Below are 12,535 nucleotides of genomic sequence, written 5' to 3' on the forward strand. Positions count from 1 at the left end.
TGTTTGCGTGTGTGTGTTTGTTTGTTTGCGTGTGTGGTGTCTATCCCCCAAACACACACTTTTGGATGCGCCTGTGGCTGTTTGGTGTGTGTGCAGCCTGCCTCTTGTTTGACAGCGTATTCGCATCAGTGCTCGCTCTGATGTACAACCACCAACAAGTAGTCCCTTCCCTCCCTCCCTCCCTCCTTCCTTCATCCTCTCCTTCTCTTCCCACGCAGTCATGATGGACAGATTAAGTGCACAAGTGCCTCTGGGATCTGATGAATGCAGTGAACATTCTGGCTTTTGGGAAAACAAAGACCCTCACTTTTTGTTCAACAGCTTCTCCAAAAAAACATTCAGTCAAGTAGCACTCATGAGGAGGAGGAGAGGAGTGAACACACACTCGCCCTCTCTCTCCCCCACTCAGTCTCTCCTCTGCCTGTGCCTTTTTGTGTGTGTGTCTCTCTCTTTCTCTTTCTCTTTCTCTCTCCAACACATACACACATTCTCTCTTCTCAGCCTAAAGGCGGATTTAAGTTTCTGGGTAGAATCTACACTGCAGGTAGCCCTGTACCCTACGCCATAGCCTACGCCGTAGTTTGACGTGCACCTTCCCAAAAATGTATAGGTCGCGGCAACGCAACAACTGACCACTCTGCTATGAATTGCTGACCGCCGTTTACTTCGCTAGCAAGCTGTCTACTCTGTGGATAGATAGCATGCTAATGTAAGCTGACGTTAGATAGTTGACTGGCAAACGCCGTACAATTTGTTTACCCCCCTTTCTCTCTCTCTCTCTCTCTTTCCTCTCTCACTCTACAGTTAGGCTTGTCAAACTCAGTTCATACTTCGCCCGCCTGCCCCAGTCCGTGATTAACATTTTATTCCGTTCCCGTAGTCAAGGAAATCCACTCAAAACTCCGCCATGCCTCCCACGCGGGGTCAGTCGTCACTAGAACTTTACCTCTCCATCTCTGTTGCCGCCACAGCAGTGTGTCAGTGCAGCCACAGGTTTGTAATTGGTTTAGTGTGGAGCCTAGAGGGACACACACACACACTCCTGCCTGCCCGCGTCGATAAGGATGTTGCGCCTGTTCTTGTAAGTCTCGTGTGTGTGAGGCAGCCCCACTGATCTGGGAGAGACATGAAAGGGGATATTTTTCCCTCGCGGCACGAACGGGCAGAAGGTGATATTATTAGACGGCCTAGTGCTTGCCGTAATGAGCCCGCTATCTGCTGATGACACGTGCCCGCCTGGCTCCCCATTTCCTCACCCTCATTGACAGCCTCACAAGAACATTTTTCGAAACCCCACATATCCTCAGAGCTTCGCTGAGCACACATCAACAACACAGCTCAAATCATGTCGTTGACGATTGACTTTTTTCTAATCTAGTTAATTAGGTCTTTGTTTACAAGGAACCACTGTCTTTTTGAAGACATAATGGGAAATTAGTGAGCTACTAAAAGTCAGTAATCTCACATAACATTTTTTGTGTGTTAACTAGGGGAAGTTTCATCTTATACCAATATAAATTGGGATTTTCAAGGAAGGAGATTTAATGCATTTCAAGCAGTAAAGACTATATGTTTTATAAGACATTACCGACCATTACCAATTACCAAACTATTAGAATATGGTTAAAGTCGCAGTCCATGATTCTACTGAAATACACTTTTTGTCAAAAATAGCTAATTGTTCCTCATATTCTTCTAGCTGTCTGTGGGTGCACTAAAAAAAACTCTGTAAATAAATGAAATGGCTGGGACCGAGCCATACACCATTCCAGCCAATCAACACGTGGCTTCAGGAGCACGGATGGGAGTTCTGTAATTTGATTGGCTGTCGAGCTCAAGTATTAACAACCTCTCACCAGATTCACAGACTGTACCTTTAAATGATGGCAACAACTGAGTTTTACCTCTGGAATTTTAAGCCAAAGTGAACAACAGTTGACTTCCTTTCTTATTATTTGCATTTTCGGAGCGCAATATTTATATTTTCATTGGATTCTGTAATATTCCTTTAACTTGCAGATTTACTTCACAAAAGTGGCAAAAGATGTATTGACATTGAGACAGGTTCTGTCTTGTGTGGAGTGTACAGTCAGATGACTAGCGCATTGCAGATTTCTCTTTCACTGGCTTTTCACATTCAGGTGTAAGCTGAGACGTTGCTAGCTCAAGCAAATGCCTGTGGAGGGATAGAAGGTCAGCGTGAATGCAGGGAAAATTGTTGGATGATGTTGTTCCTCCTGTCCTCATCTTTTTTTCTTTTGTGTCCGACTGCTGTAGCACTAGAGGCAACAGAAAATGTCTCACAGCAAAAGGGTCAGTAGGTAAAGTATAATATACGCTAACCTGTAGGTCAGACACGACAATAGGCATCACAGAGGGGCGTTCTGGTAAACATGAATTGTTCTCTCTTTTTTTTTGGTGCTTTTTTAGAGGTCTGTATTTCTCTTAGAAACTGTAAAAAAAAAAGAAACAGGGGATATTAGATGGATAATATATTAGAACTGTTTTTAGAAAATATTAAAACCTGAAGCCAGTCAGCATTTTTCAATATCATGCAAGATCTTGTTTTTGGACATGAATGGGTAAATGTATATCAGTTGCCTCTCTGGCCTCTCTGTCCATGATCCTCTGGCTGGTAAATGTAGTTGCCGGCCTAGACTGCCATTTCCGTTTCCCCCAAATCTAGACCTAGAAAGTAAGCCAACCCACGTCTCTGCCTGGCTGCTCTGGTTTCTCTTGCATAACTCTGGTCGTTTCATTAGTTTATACACTTCCCCTTTAGCAATAGACATTGTCTCAAATGCTTGACAGAGGCCAAGACCTAAACCCCCTACACTACAGCGAGCACAAGAGGCAGGTTAGTACACAGATTAAAAATGACATGTTACAGTAGCCAGACATCTCTGTCTCAGTGCTGAGTATGTATTTTGGATGGGAAAGGGAGGTTAGAGATTGTAGTTTGTCTGTTTGTAGTTGGCCAAGTTGGTGGGGTCAAGGTTTGGCTTTTTAGGATATTGGTTTGATGACAGCTATCTTGAATGATTGTGGAAGATCCTGAACTGAGAGTTATTTATTATTCTCCTCTATTATAGTGTTCTTACGCAGTTTTTTCTAGGAACCGGGTCTAATAGGCATGTTGAAGATTTTGATGAGGAGATCAGGGGTTCTGGGATGTCAATAGGTGTGAAGGATTCTGGGAAAACTCCAGGTCATGGGTGTTTCTGATGTAGTCTCAATACAGGGGGGGGGGGGGGTAATGAGTTACGAGAAGAGAAAAGGCTGTTACTCGCAATTTTGTTTGCAACAAAAAGTCCTTACTATTGCAGGTTATAGGGATAGAGTGGTCAGTTACATTGTGGCTCTTTGTTAGTCTGGAAATCATGTTGAAGCGGAGCCTTGGCTTGTTTTTATTTTCTTCAGTTATTAAGGAGTAATAGGCCTTTTTTGGCATCACCTCTCTTGTCCTCACTTGTCCTTTTCCCTCTTCTCTTTTCTTATATCCCTACTAATCTTCCTTCCTCTCCTCTGTTCTCCTCTTCTCTCCTCTCATCTTCCACCCCTCACCTATCCATTACTCTCCCTCTCTCTCTCTCTCCCTCTCTCTCTCTCTATCTCTCTCTCTCTCTGTCAGTTTCTTGCTGTCTTTCTTCTCTCTCCCTCTCTCTGTTTCTGTGTCTCTCCTCATCCCCGCTGTGAGGAACAGAGAGACGGCTCCGGCTCCGGCTGTGTGGCTCGCCGAGTCAGCCCGCCGCCTGCGTCTCTAAAATAGCCGGCGTGACTCACGGTAGAGGAGAGGTTGTGGTCTCCGGCGGCCCTTTTGTGCTCCCCCAGCTCTATCCCTGCGACAGCATGTCGCCTCGCCTCCCGTCAAAGAACATAAAGTGTGCCGGCGTCACGGCAACCGGCGACGACGGAATGAGCTTTACATGCTCAGCAAGGCCGCGATGGGCACTGCATCGGTTGCAGCGTGGAGGTCTCACTGCACTCCGGGTGACGGCGAAATACCGTGCGATTGCCGCAACGCCATGTGTCAGGAGGAAGCTAAAAAAAGAGGACGGCTAATTGCAGGTGGCACCTCAGCATGCAGCGGCCCCCGACGTCGGCCTCCAGTGCAGCAGACATGTGACACAGCTCTGAATATGTGCGCTAAGTGGTGGAGTGGGTGGCATTAATGAGGCCCGCCATCGAGCTCGACAAATAGCTTAATCGATGACTAATGTTCAATCATCCCATAATGCAAATGCAGAATGTGCCTGCAGTGCTAAGAGAGAGAAGTAGGAGACAGAGAGGGAGAGAGGGTGAGAAAGGGAAAGAGAAAGACAGTGAGGATCTGAAAAAGAGAGAGAGAGACAGAAGAAACAGAAACATGGAGAGGGAGAGGCAGCGATAGACAGACCTGGCCAGAGAGAGAGAGAGAGAGAGAGGTAGACAGAGACAGAGGGAGAGAATGTGGGAGCTTATTAGAGTGAGGATGCTTTTTATTTCTAAGAGCTCAGCCTGTTTAATGGGCTGCTCTGGGTTGCGTCGTGTTAATTGATCGTGAGCTGCATAACAGCTTTCTGTCACCATCTCTCTCTCTCTCTCTCTCTCTCTCTCTGTCTCTCTCTGTCTCTCTCTCGCTTTCTGTCCTATTGTCCATGCCTCCCTTCAGTGCCCTGTCTCCACCTGTGCATTCCTGATGACCTGTGCAGTCATGTCAATAGCCAGTCAGTCATGCACATGAGACATCATGCTGATTAAATTAGCACACAGCCACCCACCAGAAAGGCAGCGTAATTACCCACCAGCCCAGAGAGCAGGGAGGCCTGGGTGAACACTCAATACTCCACACTGTGCACCCAGACACACATACACACACACACACACACACACACATACACACACACACACACACACACACAGACTGGAGAGGAAGGAGCTCAGGAAATGAAAAAGAGAACACAATTATCAAGAAGTGTAGGCTGCAGCATCCCTGGTTAAGACTAGGTCAGTAATTGCTTTCTGTGTTTGACTGGAACTCAGCTGAAGGAGGGATGGAGGGAGGTAGAGAGAGGGAAAGAAAATGGAAGGAGATCCTGGAGAGAAAAAAGGGGGCATGAAAGGGAAATTGAAAAACTGCTAATCGGTATAGTGTGGGTGTGTGAGAGAACATATAGTATTTGTGTGTGTGTGTGTGTGTGTGTGTGTGTGTGTGTGTGTGTGTGTGTGTGTGTGTGTGTGTGTGTGTGTTATATAATGAACTGCTGTCTAATTACGGTACTCTGCATATTCAATTTTTTATGTTCCTCTTGTATTCAATAAAGATTGTTTTTCTTAGGCAGTTTCGAGCCAACCGTTTGCTCTTGAGCCTTGGATGTCCAAACAAATAACTTGAAATGGCACAAACCTTTTGGTTTGAGAGTTTTAGAGACTCACATTTCACAATGTAACAAGTCTCTCGTAAATGTAATTTGAGAAGAATACGTACAAATTGCCTTCATCCCATGTTGATTTTTCTCATGATGGCTAATTTTGCAAAGTGGCATCTTTATCATTGCCTTCATGGCAAGCTTATGTAATTCAGTTTTGAAGGAGTTGCTATGCCTAGGAGCCCCCAAAGTCCTCATCAAATGATACTTATTGCATATTGTTCTCCATCTTTTGAATTGGCGTTTTAAAGGAGAACTGTTCTTCCCACATATTGCACAGGAGCACATCTGTTCTTGATTTTTTTGTTTTAAGAAGCCTCTTTGGTCTGTGCTCTGAGCATTCTGGGTATTCCGGTGGCTACACTGGCAGACCATAGTGCTGACAATACCAAGATCATGATGAAATCATCACATACTGATGAAAATGTACTGTACTTTTGGATCAAAACGTTTCCTAATCACTAGTCGTAATACTGTACGCAGCATTGCCTTCCATTTACATTAGTTATCGGAGAATGGCTTTTGTTAATGGCAAGCATCGCAATATGTGAGAAGAGGTTGATATCAGGAGAGCAGGGGGCAATACAAATCACCTCTGCTGTTGACATATTTTCTTCATCAGTTTGACTGGCTTTTTTTAATGGCTTTATTGAACATTAAATCATTGATGCATAGCCGTGGAACTGCGAGAGAAAAATTTGTCTGATGCGTTCATGAAGGGGATATTTTTTTGGTGAATGAAAATGAATGTTGTCTGCATCCTTGGCGTCTAATTGGCAAAATGTTGAAATGTTGTGTTTACGCCACGTTAATGAGGTACATGCAAATTGATCAATTAAATGATCATTAAGGTACCCGCCCTATTGACTTGTGCTGTGGTGTCTGCTGACATCAGCTAAACCAATTACAATGGATTTGAAGACTTGCCCCCATGCCTACACACACACACACACACACACACACACACACACACACACACACACACACACACACACACACACACCCACACCTTTTTCACTCTCCTCTTTCTTCCTTCTTCCTCTCTCTCTCTTTCTCTCTCTCTCTCTCTCACAAAGGCACTCACCCAACTCTCCTTGTGATTCAGTTTCTCTTCACTGAGAGATTGTGTTTGGCATTTAGGTGGAGTGCTGGGCCTTTGCCCGACATTCAACAGCCGATTAAGAGGCCAAACGTCGGGAGGATAGCCCAAGTTTGGAGGGTGGGAGACTGAGGGGTCAGGATGGACAGCTGGGCTGGAGGGCAGACTGTCACCCCTCTCAGGGCTCTGTGCATCCACGCTCTGCACTCATTACCTACCTAAAATGATAGGCCGATTCATTGGTAACTTTGCAATGCATCATGGTCACACTGAGAAAGTTTTTCTCATCTTATGAACATTTAGTGGGGCACTACACCAAGAATCTTTTCCATCACAATGTCCAAGGGTGTTTAAAAGTTTTCTTTGCACACGAGAGAACATTGTGCTGTATGATATTTTTCTCCAAGGGCTTTGTTAGGAAAACAACCTACTGCTGTATGTCAGTGCAAAGTGTATGAGTCAGGTTAAATCTTTGCTGCCTTGCACTGTCCCCAGGTCAGGCAGAGAGTTTGATTGGTTGAGCTCCCCTGTGATGCTACAGACAGCAGGGTTTCCCTACCACTTGCTGCTTTGACGCAACACCAGTTGAATCAAGTTCCATGACCAGACTCACTTTGGAGAACACAGTTGCCTTTACATCTCAGCTCACACTGGCTGGAGGTGTCTGGGTGTGGTGGATGTGTTTGCTGGTGGATTTTCTCAGATTTGCTCCTAACCACTTAAAATGGTACGATTGTTTTCTTGTGTGTGTGTGTGTGTGTGTGTGTGTGTGTGTGTGTGTGTGTGTTGTGTGGTTTTGTGTCTGTAGATCATGTGGTGTGTGAAGAGGAGTTTAAGTATGCCATGCTGGCCCTCAACTGCGTCTGTCCGGCCACCTCCACCCTGATCACCTTATTGATCCATTCATCGAGAGGACAGTGAGTAGATACTCATGCGCACACCCACACTTTAACACCTCAATTGTCTTCCCCTCTTCATAAACTCATTCTGAAGAAGCATTCAATTTGATGCGTATCATCCCATATAATACCACCACACCTACCATACCCTGCCTCCCTCCTTCCCTCCCTCTTTCTCTCCATCTCTCCCTCCCTCCCTCTTTCTCTCCATCCCTTGCTGCGATGCTTCATTCTTTCAGGGCAGCCCCTTCAGAGGCCTTCAAACAGCGAACAGGAGCCTTCCAGCCCCTCACCAGGTCAGTGCACAAAGCCCTGTCAGCCACCAGACCAACAGCAGTGTCCATGATCAGAAGCTTCTCTCCCTCCCTCCCTCTCTCTCCCTCCTTCCTTCCCTCCCTCTCTCGTTCACCACCGCCCCCCCCCCCTCTTCTCACACCACCCCTCCCTCACTTCTCCTCCACACACACACACACACATAGCCTCTCATTTCTTTCCATTAAAGCCTCTCTCCATCCTTTCACAGTTCAGAGGAAACATATCATGCAATGTGTGAGTTGTTACATTACAACTGTGAGGGCTCTTTCTTTCGTTCCTTTTTGTTTTGTTTTGTTTTTTCAAGCGCCATTATAAGATCATGTTCTGTCCCTTTCACAAACGGACATGTTTGATTTCCTATTAGATGTAAACCATTAATGCCAAGGAAATGTCACTGAACGGGTGGTAATATTTGGTGCGGGGTAGAGTGAGGGAATCTTTGAAAAGGTCAGTCATGTCACCATGTAACCAGTCCCCAACTGCTGTCTCAGGGAGGGCGGGGCCAGCTCGGTGGACCAATGGCAGCGGACGTACCGGCGCTGCTCAGCCAATGAGGTGCACCACATTCAGCTGGAGGAGAGCAAGTTTTTTGGGGAGTACCAAGGGAAGAGCTTCACCTTTGCCTCATTTCATGCACACAAGAAGTAAGAGCCGCAGGTCACGCACCCGCACACACAACACGCACGCTCAATCATATACACACTCAGTCATGCATACACATATACACACTCAGCCATGCATACACATACACACCCATAAACTCACACACACATACACATACAGTCACACACGCTTACACATGCAGACACACATACACACATAGACACATGCACAGCCACTAAGTGTGTTCCTCTGGTGGCAGGTACGGCGTGTGTCTGATCGGGGTGCGCCGGCTGGACACGTCTAACATCCTGCTGAACCCGGGGCCCTGTCACATCATGTCCGCCTCAGACACCTGCTTCTACATTAACATTTCCAAGGAGGAGAACTCGGCCTTTGTCAGGGACCACAGGGAGCCCATGCGGGGACCCGGTGGCGACCCCAGAGGCATCCCGCAGACCATCTACCACGGCCTCACACGCCTGCCTGTGCACAGCATCATCGCCAGCATGGGTAAGCACTGCATGGCTTTCACTTTAGGGCACTGTTTGTTTTATTTGACATTGTTTTTTTTTATCTTAGAGTGTTGGTGATTATTTATTTTTTTACGTTTGTTTAAATGTGTCTTGTCTTTTGTGCACATAAGTTTTGTGCATGATTGATACATTTTATTGTGTCAACGACATAAAAAAAACATCAATAAACAAGGTGAAATTAAACCATAGATCATGAAGAAAAATAAGAAAAGAAACAAGACGAAAACAGCTCCAATCCAACACATCAGTTAATCTCTTTGCCTTTGTCTCTGGTGAATTGACTGCTGTCGTGTGTTAGATCAATACTTAGCTAGACGCGTGTGGCATATGTGCTTTTATGCACGGTAAACACGTCCTTTCACTCTCCTTAAATTATTCGCATTTGCTGTCATGTTGTGACAACCTTGCTGTTTTAAATGTATTTTCATTTCATTTTCACAAAGGGTTACACCCGTATTCTTTTCTTTTCTTTTCTTTTCGAGAGAGAGAGAGAGAGAGAGAGAGAGAAAAAAAAAACTCTTCAGTAAAAGGCTTCCATCCTCTGAGCAAACATACATGCATAGCTCCAAAGCTCAAAAGCTATGTGCAGTACTTGCAGTAAAAAACGAGGCACTCCCATTGTACGTAATATGATCGCACATTGGTGTTTTCCCCTAATAAAAGCTAATGGTCAATCTTTCTGTGCCTGCCACAGTTATAAGCTGGGTCACTCCCTCATCCTCTGTCACTGGACTGTTACAGCCCTTTTTGCAGTCACTCAGATTCTCCCCAAACCACTCTCACATGTGCAACAGAGACGTTCTTGGCACATGTTGACTGTAAGTGACAATTTGTCAGAAAATTATTGTGTGTCTCATTTTTTTTTTAACCAATTTCAATCATGTATATGTTTAACTGTGCGCAGTGCAATCATGCAACTATTTTAGTTTGAATAAATGTATGATTGCCTAGACTAACTCATATATAAATGAATATCACTGTGTGAATACATTTCAAAATGTAAAAACATTGTATGTGTGTGTGTGTGTGTGTGTGTGTGTGTGTGTGTGTGTGTGTGTGTGTGTGTAGTCATTCATTAAACATTAACACCTCATTCTATTTTAACCTACAGGCAATTGTTGAATATTTCAGATAAGTTATTTGAAATACTGTGTGACAAAATCAAAGCACCCAAGTAATACACAGTGGCCACTTGTCCAATACCACCATCTAGTGAAATATATGCAGACCAAGGCTAGAATGATTCTGCTCTGATGGCAGTTTCTCAGTTCTAATAAAAAAAGCATTAAAAAATTCAGGTGAACAGAAATACGTTTTTATACCCATATCTGTAATGAACTGTGTTTTGCGTTTGTGTTCCCGAGTCATATTGAGGTTGTAACTCATATAGCTATGGGGCACCAAGTGTTTTTCGCAGACGGAATTAAATGAATTAATTTTGTGTTAGCATTGTGTCCACGAAATATTGAAAGAGAGCACATTATTTTGTGCACAGACAACAAAACCGATAATTCATGCTGTGCACTGAAATTACTATTGTGCTTTTAGTTTTATGAGTGGAAGCCTGAATGTTGACAGGCATAAATCTGTGATTTCGCTTTATGTAATGGTCTCTCCCGCTGTGTGTGTGTGTGTGTGTGTGTGTGTGTGTGTGTGTGTGTGTGTGTGTGTGTGTGTGTGTGTGTGTGTGTGTGGGGGTCTCTCCCGCTGGCAGGTACGGTGGCCATAAATCTGTGATTTAGCTTCATGTAATGGTCTCTACCGCTGTGTGTGTGTGTGTGTGTGTGTGTGTGTGTGTGTGTGTGTGTGTGTGTGTGTGTGTGTGTGTGTGTGTGTGTGTGCGCGTGTGTGTGTGGGGGTCTCTCCCGCTGGCAGGTACGGTGGCCATAAATCTGTGATTTAGCTTCATGTAATGGTCTCTACCGCTGTGTGTGTGTGTGTGTGTGTGTGTGTGTGTGTGTGTGTGCGGGTCTCTCCCGCTGGCAGGTACGGTGGCCATAGACCTGCAGGACTCCAGCGACAGCAGCCCAGAGGGGCAGGGCTCAGGGGGCAAGACACTGGGCAGCGGGCCCGGGGTACGGAGCGGGGGCAGGTCGGAGGTGGGGGTCGCCAACACCCTAGCGCTACCTGCCATGGGGGAGTCGGCGGAGGAGCGGCGGCACAGCATCGCCCCCGTGCTGGAGCTGGTGGACGGGGTCAACGGCGCCACCTTTGACCTGCTGGGGGACCAGTCGGAGGACGAGGGGGGAGAGGAGGGGAAGGAGGAAGGCATACGGGACCAGAAGGTGCCCTGGTGGTGCGGACACTGCGAGTGAGTAATGGCAGGTGTGGGCTGTACGTGAAGGCAGTCCGCTGAGTGGTGTGTGTGTGTGTGTGTGTGTGTGTGTGTGTGTGTGTGTCTTCCTATGTCTATGAATCTGGCCACTTTAGGATGCTCAGGACTACAGTGTTGCTTGTGGTTCCACTGCTTTGAATGTTATGGATAATGAGTGAGTTCGCTCCAGGTCTTATGATAACCAGTGACTACTAATGAGAAAGTGGTTGAGGTTTAATGAGTTCTCTCTCTCTCTCTCTCTCTCTCTGTGTGTGTATGTGTGTCTGTGTCTGTGTGTGTGTGTATATGTGTGTGTGTGTGTGTGTGTGTGTGTGTGTGTGTGTGTGTGTGTGTGTCTTTGTGCTCCTTATTGTGGCAGGTGGGTGAAGGGGTACCCCCTGAATTCCCCATACATTGGCAGCTCTCCAGCCCTGTGCCACCTGCTGCAGGAGAAGATGCCATTCTGCTGCCTCCGTCTGGACAAGGTGAGAGACAGAGCCCTCAGCTCGCCCCCGCTCATGGAAAATGCACGAAACAGCAAAACCCCCCGTCGTGAAACATCCCTCCTGAAGTCATTAGCAGGCTAACCTTATCGGTCTTACCACACTTGGCCTTCTCTCCTTACAAATTCCCTCTCGAGACCTAATTGTTGCCAACCTTTCCAATCTGATTCTCTTTTCAATTCAGGTCCTGTTCTTTCGACCAGCTCTCTCTTTCTCTCTCTCTCTCTCTTTCTGTGCTGGCCTTGCCTTACTCATCACTCCTGTCCTCTGTTCCTTAGGCCTGTCCTCACATCCCATTCGAGGACGCCCGCTCCTACGGGTTCAAGAACAAGCTGATCATCGTGTCGGCCGAGAGCGCGGGCAACGGCCTCTACAACTTCGTCGTGCCGCTGCGGGCCTACTACCGGCCCAGGAAGGAGCTGAACCCCATCGTGCTTCTGCTTGAGAGCATGTAAGAACTCCGTCTAGAGTGGAAGTGGGGACGTGAGGTCTTCTGTGTCTAAACTAGTTGATAGCTTGATGGTAATCTCATTAATGCTAATGTTAATGCGCATTCTTAACGTTCAATTTTTCCAGTCGGATAAAATGGATGATTTAATCAGTGGACTGGATATTAGTGTGCGTCGGGCTCCCTCACCGGCAGCATAGATAAACGACTGCACTGATGGAGTCGTACCACCGACCTGCGGTGATTAGCGGCAAGGAATGGAAAGGGGCTTGCCTCGACGTGACATGAGCATTCTTCTCATTTCCGCTGTCTGACCGGCCCCTCTAATGAGCTTTTGCATGTATTATGAGAAGTAATCTCTGTCTAGCCAGCTGCACAACAAACACACTGCTGAATGCACTGAAATGCTGTAA

At 46.2% G+C, this 12,535-nt stretch overlaps 1 protein-coding gene across 1 annotated transcript in view; it reads left to right on the forward strand.

Moving 5' to 3' along the window:
- Positions 1-12,535, forward strand: part of LOC105910945 (potassium channel subfamily T member 2) — a 48,967-nt gene that overhangs the window by 30,283 nt on the left and 6,149 nt on the right. The window contains exons 15-21 of the mRNA XM_031576199.2: positions 7,316-7,424; positions 8,213-8,365; positions 8,584-8,834; positions 10,844-10,918; positions 10,979-11,142; positions 11,561-11,656; positions 11,953-12,125. Coding sequence (XP_031432059.1) covers positions 7,316-7,424; positions 8,213-8,365; positions 8,584-8,834; positions 10,844-10,918; positions 10,979-11,142; positions 11,561-11,656; positions 11,953-12,125 — 1,021 coding nt within the window. The remainder of the gene's footprint in view (positions 1-7,315; positions 7,425-8,212; positions 8,366-8,583; positions 8,835-10,843; positions 10,919-10,978; positions 11,143-11,560; positions 11,657-11,952; positions 12,126-12,535) is intronic.

Source organism: Clupea harengus, chromosome 1 (genome assembly GCF_900700415.2).
Source record: "Clupea harengus chromosome 1, Ch_v2.0.2, whole genome shotgun sequence".
Classification (NCBI taxonomy): Eukaryota; Metazoa; Chordata; class Actinopteri; order Clupeiformes; family Clupeidae; genus Clupea; species Clupea harengus.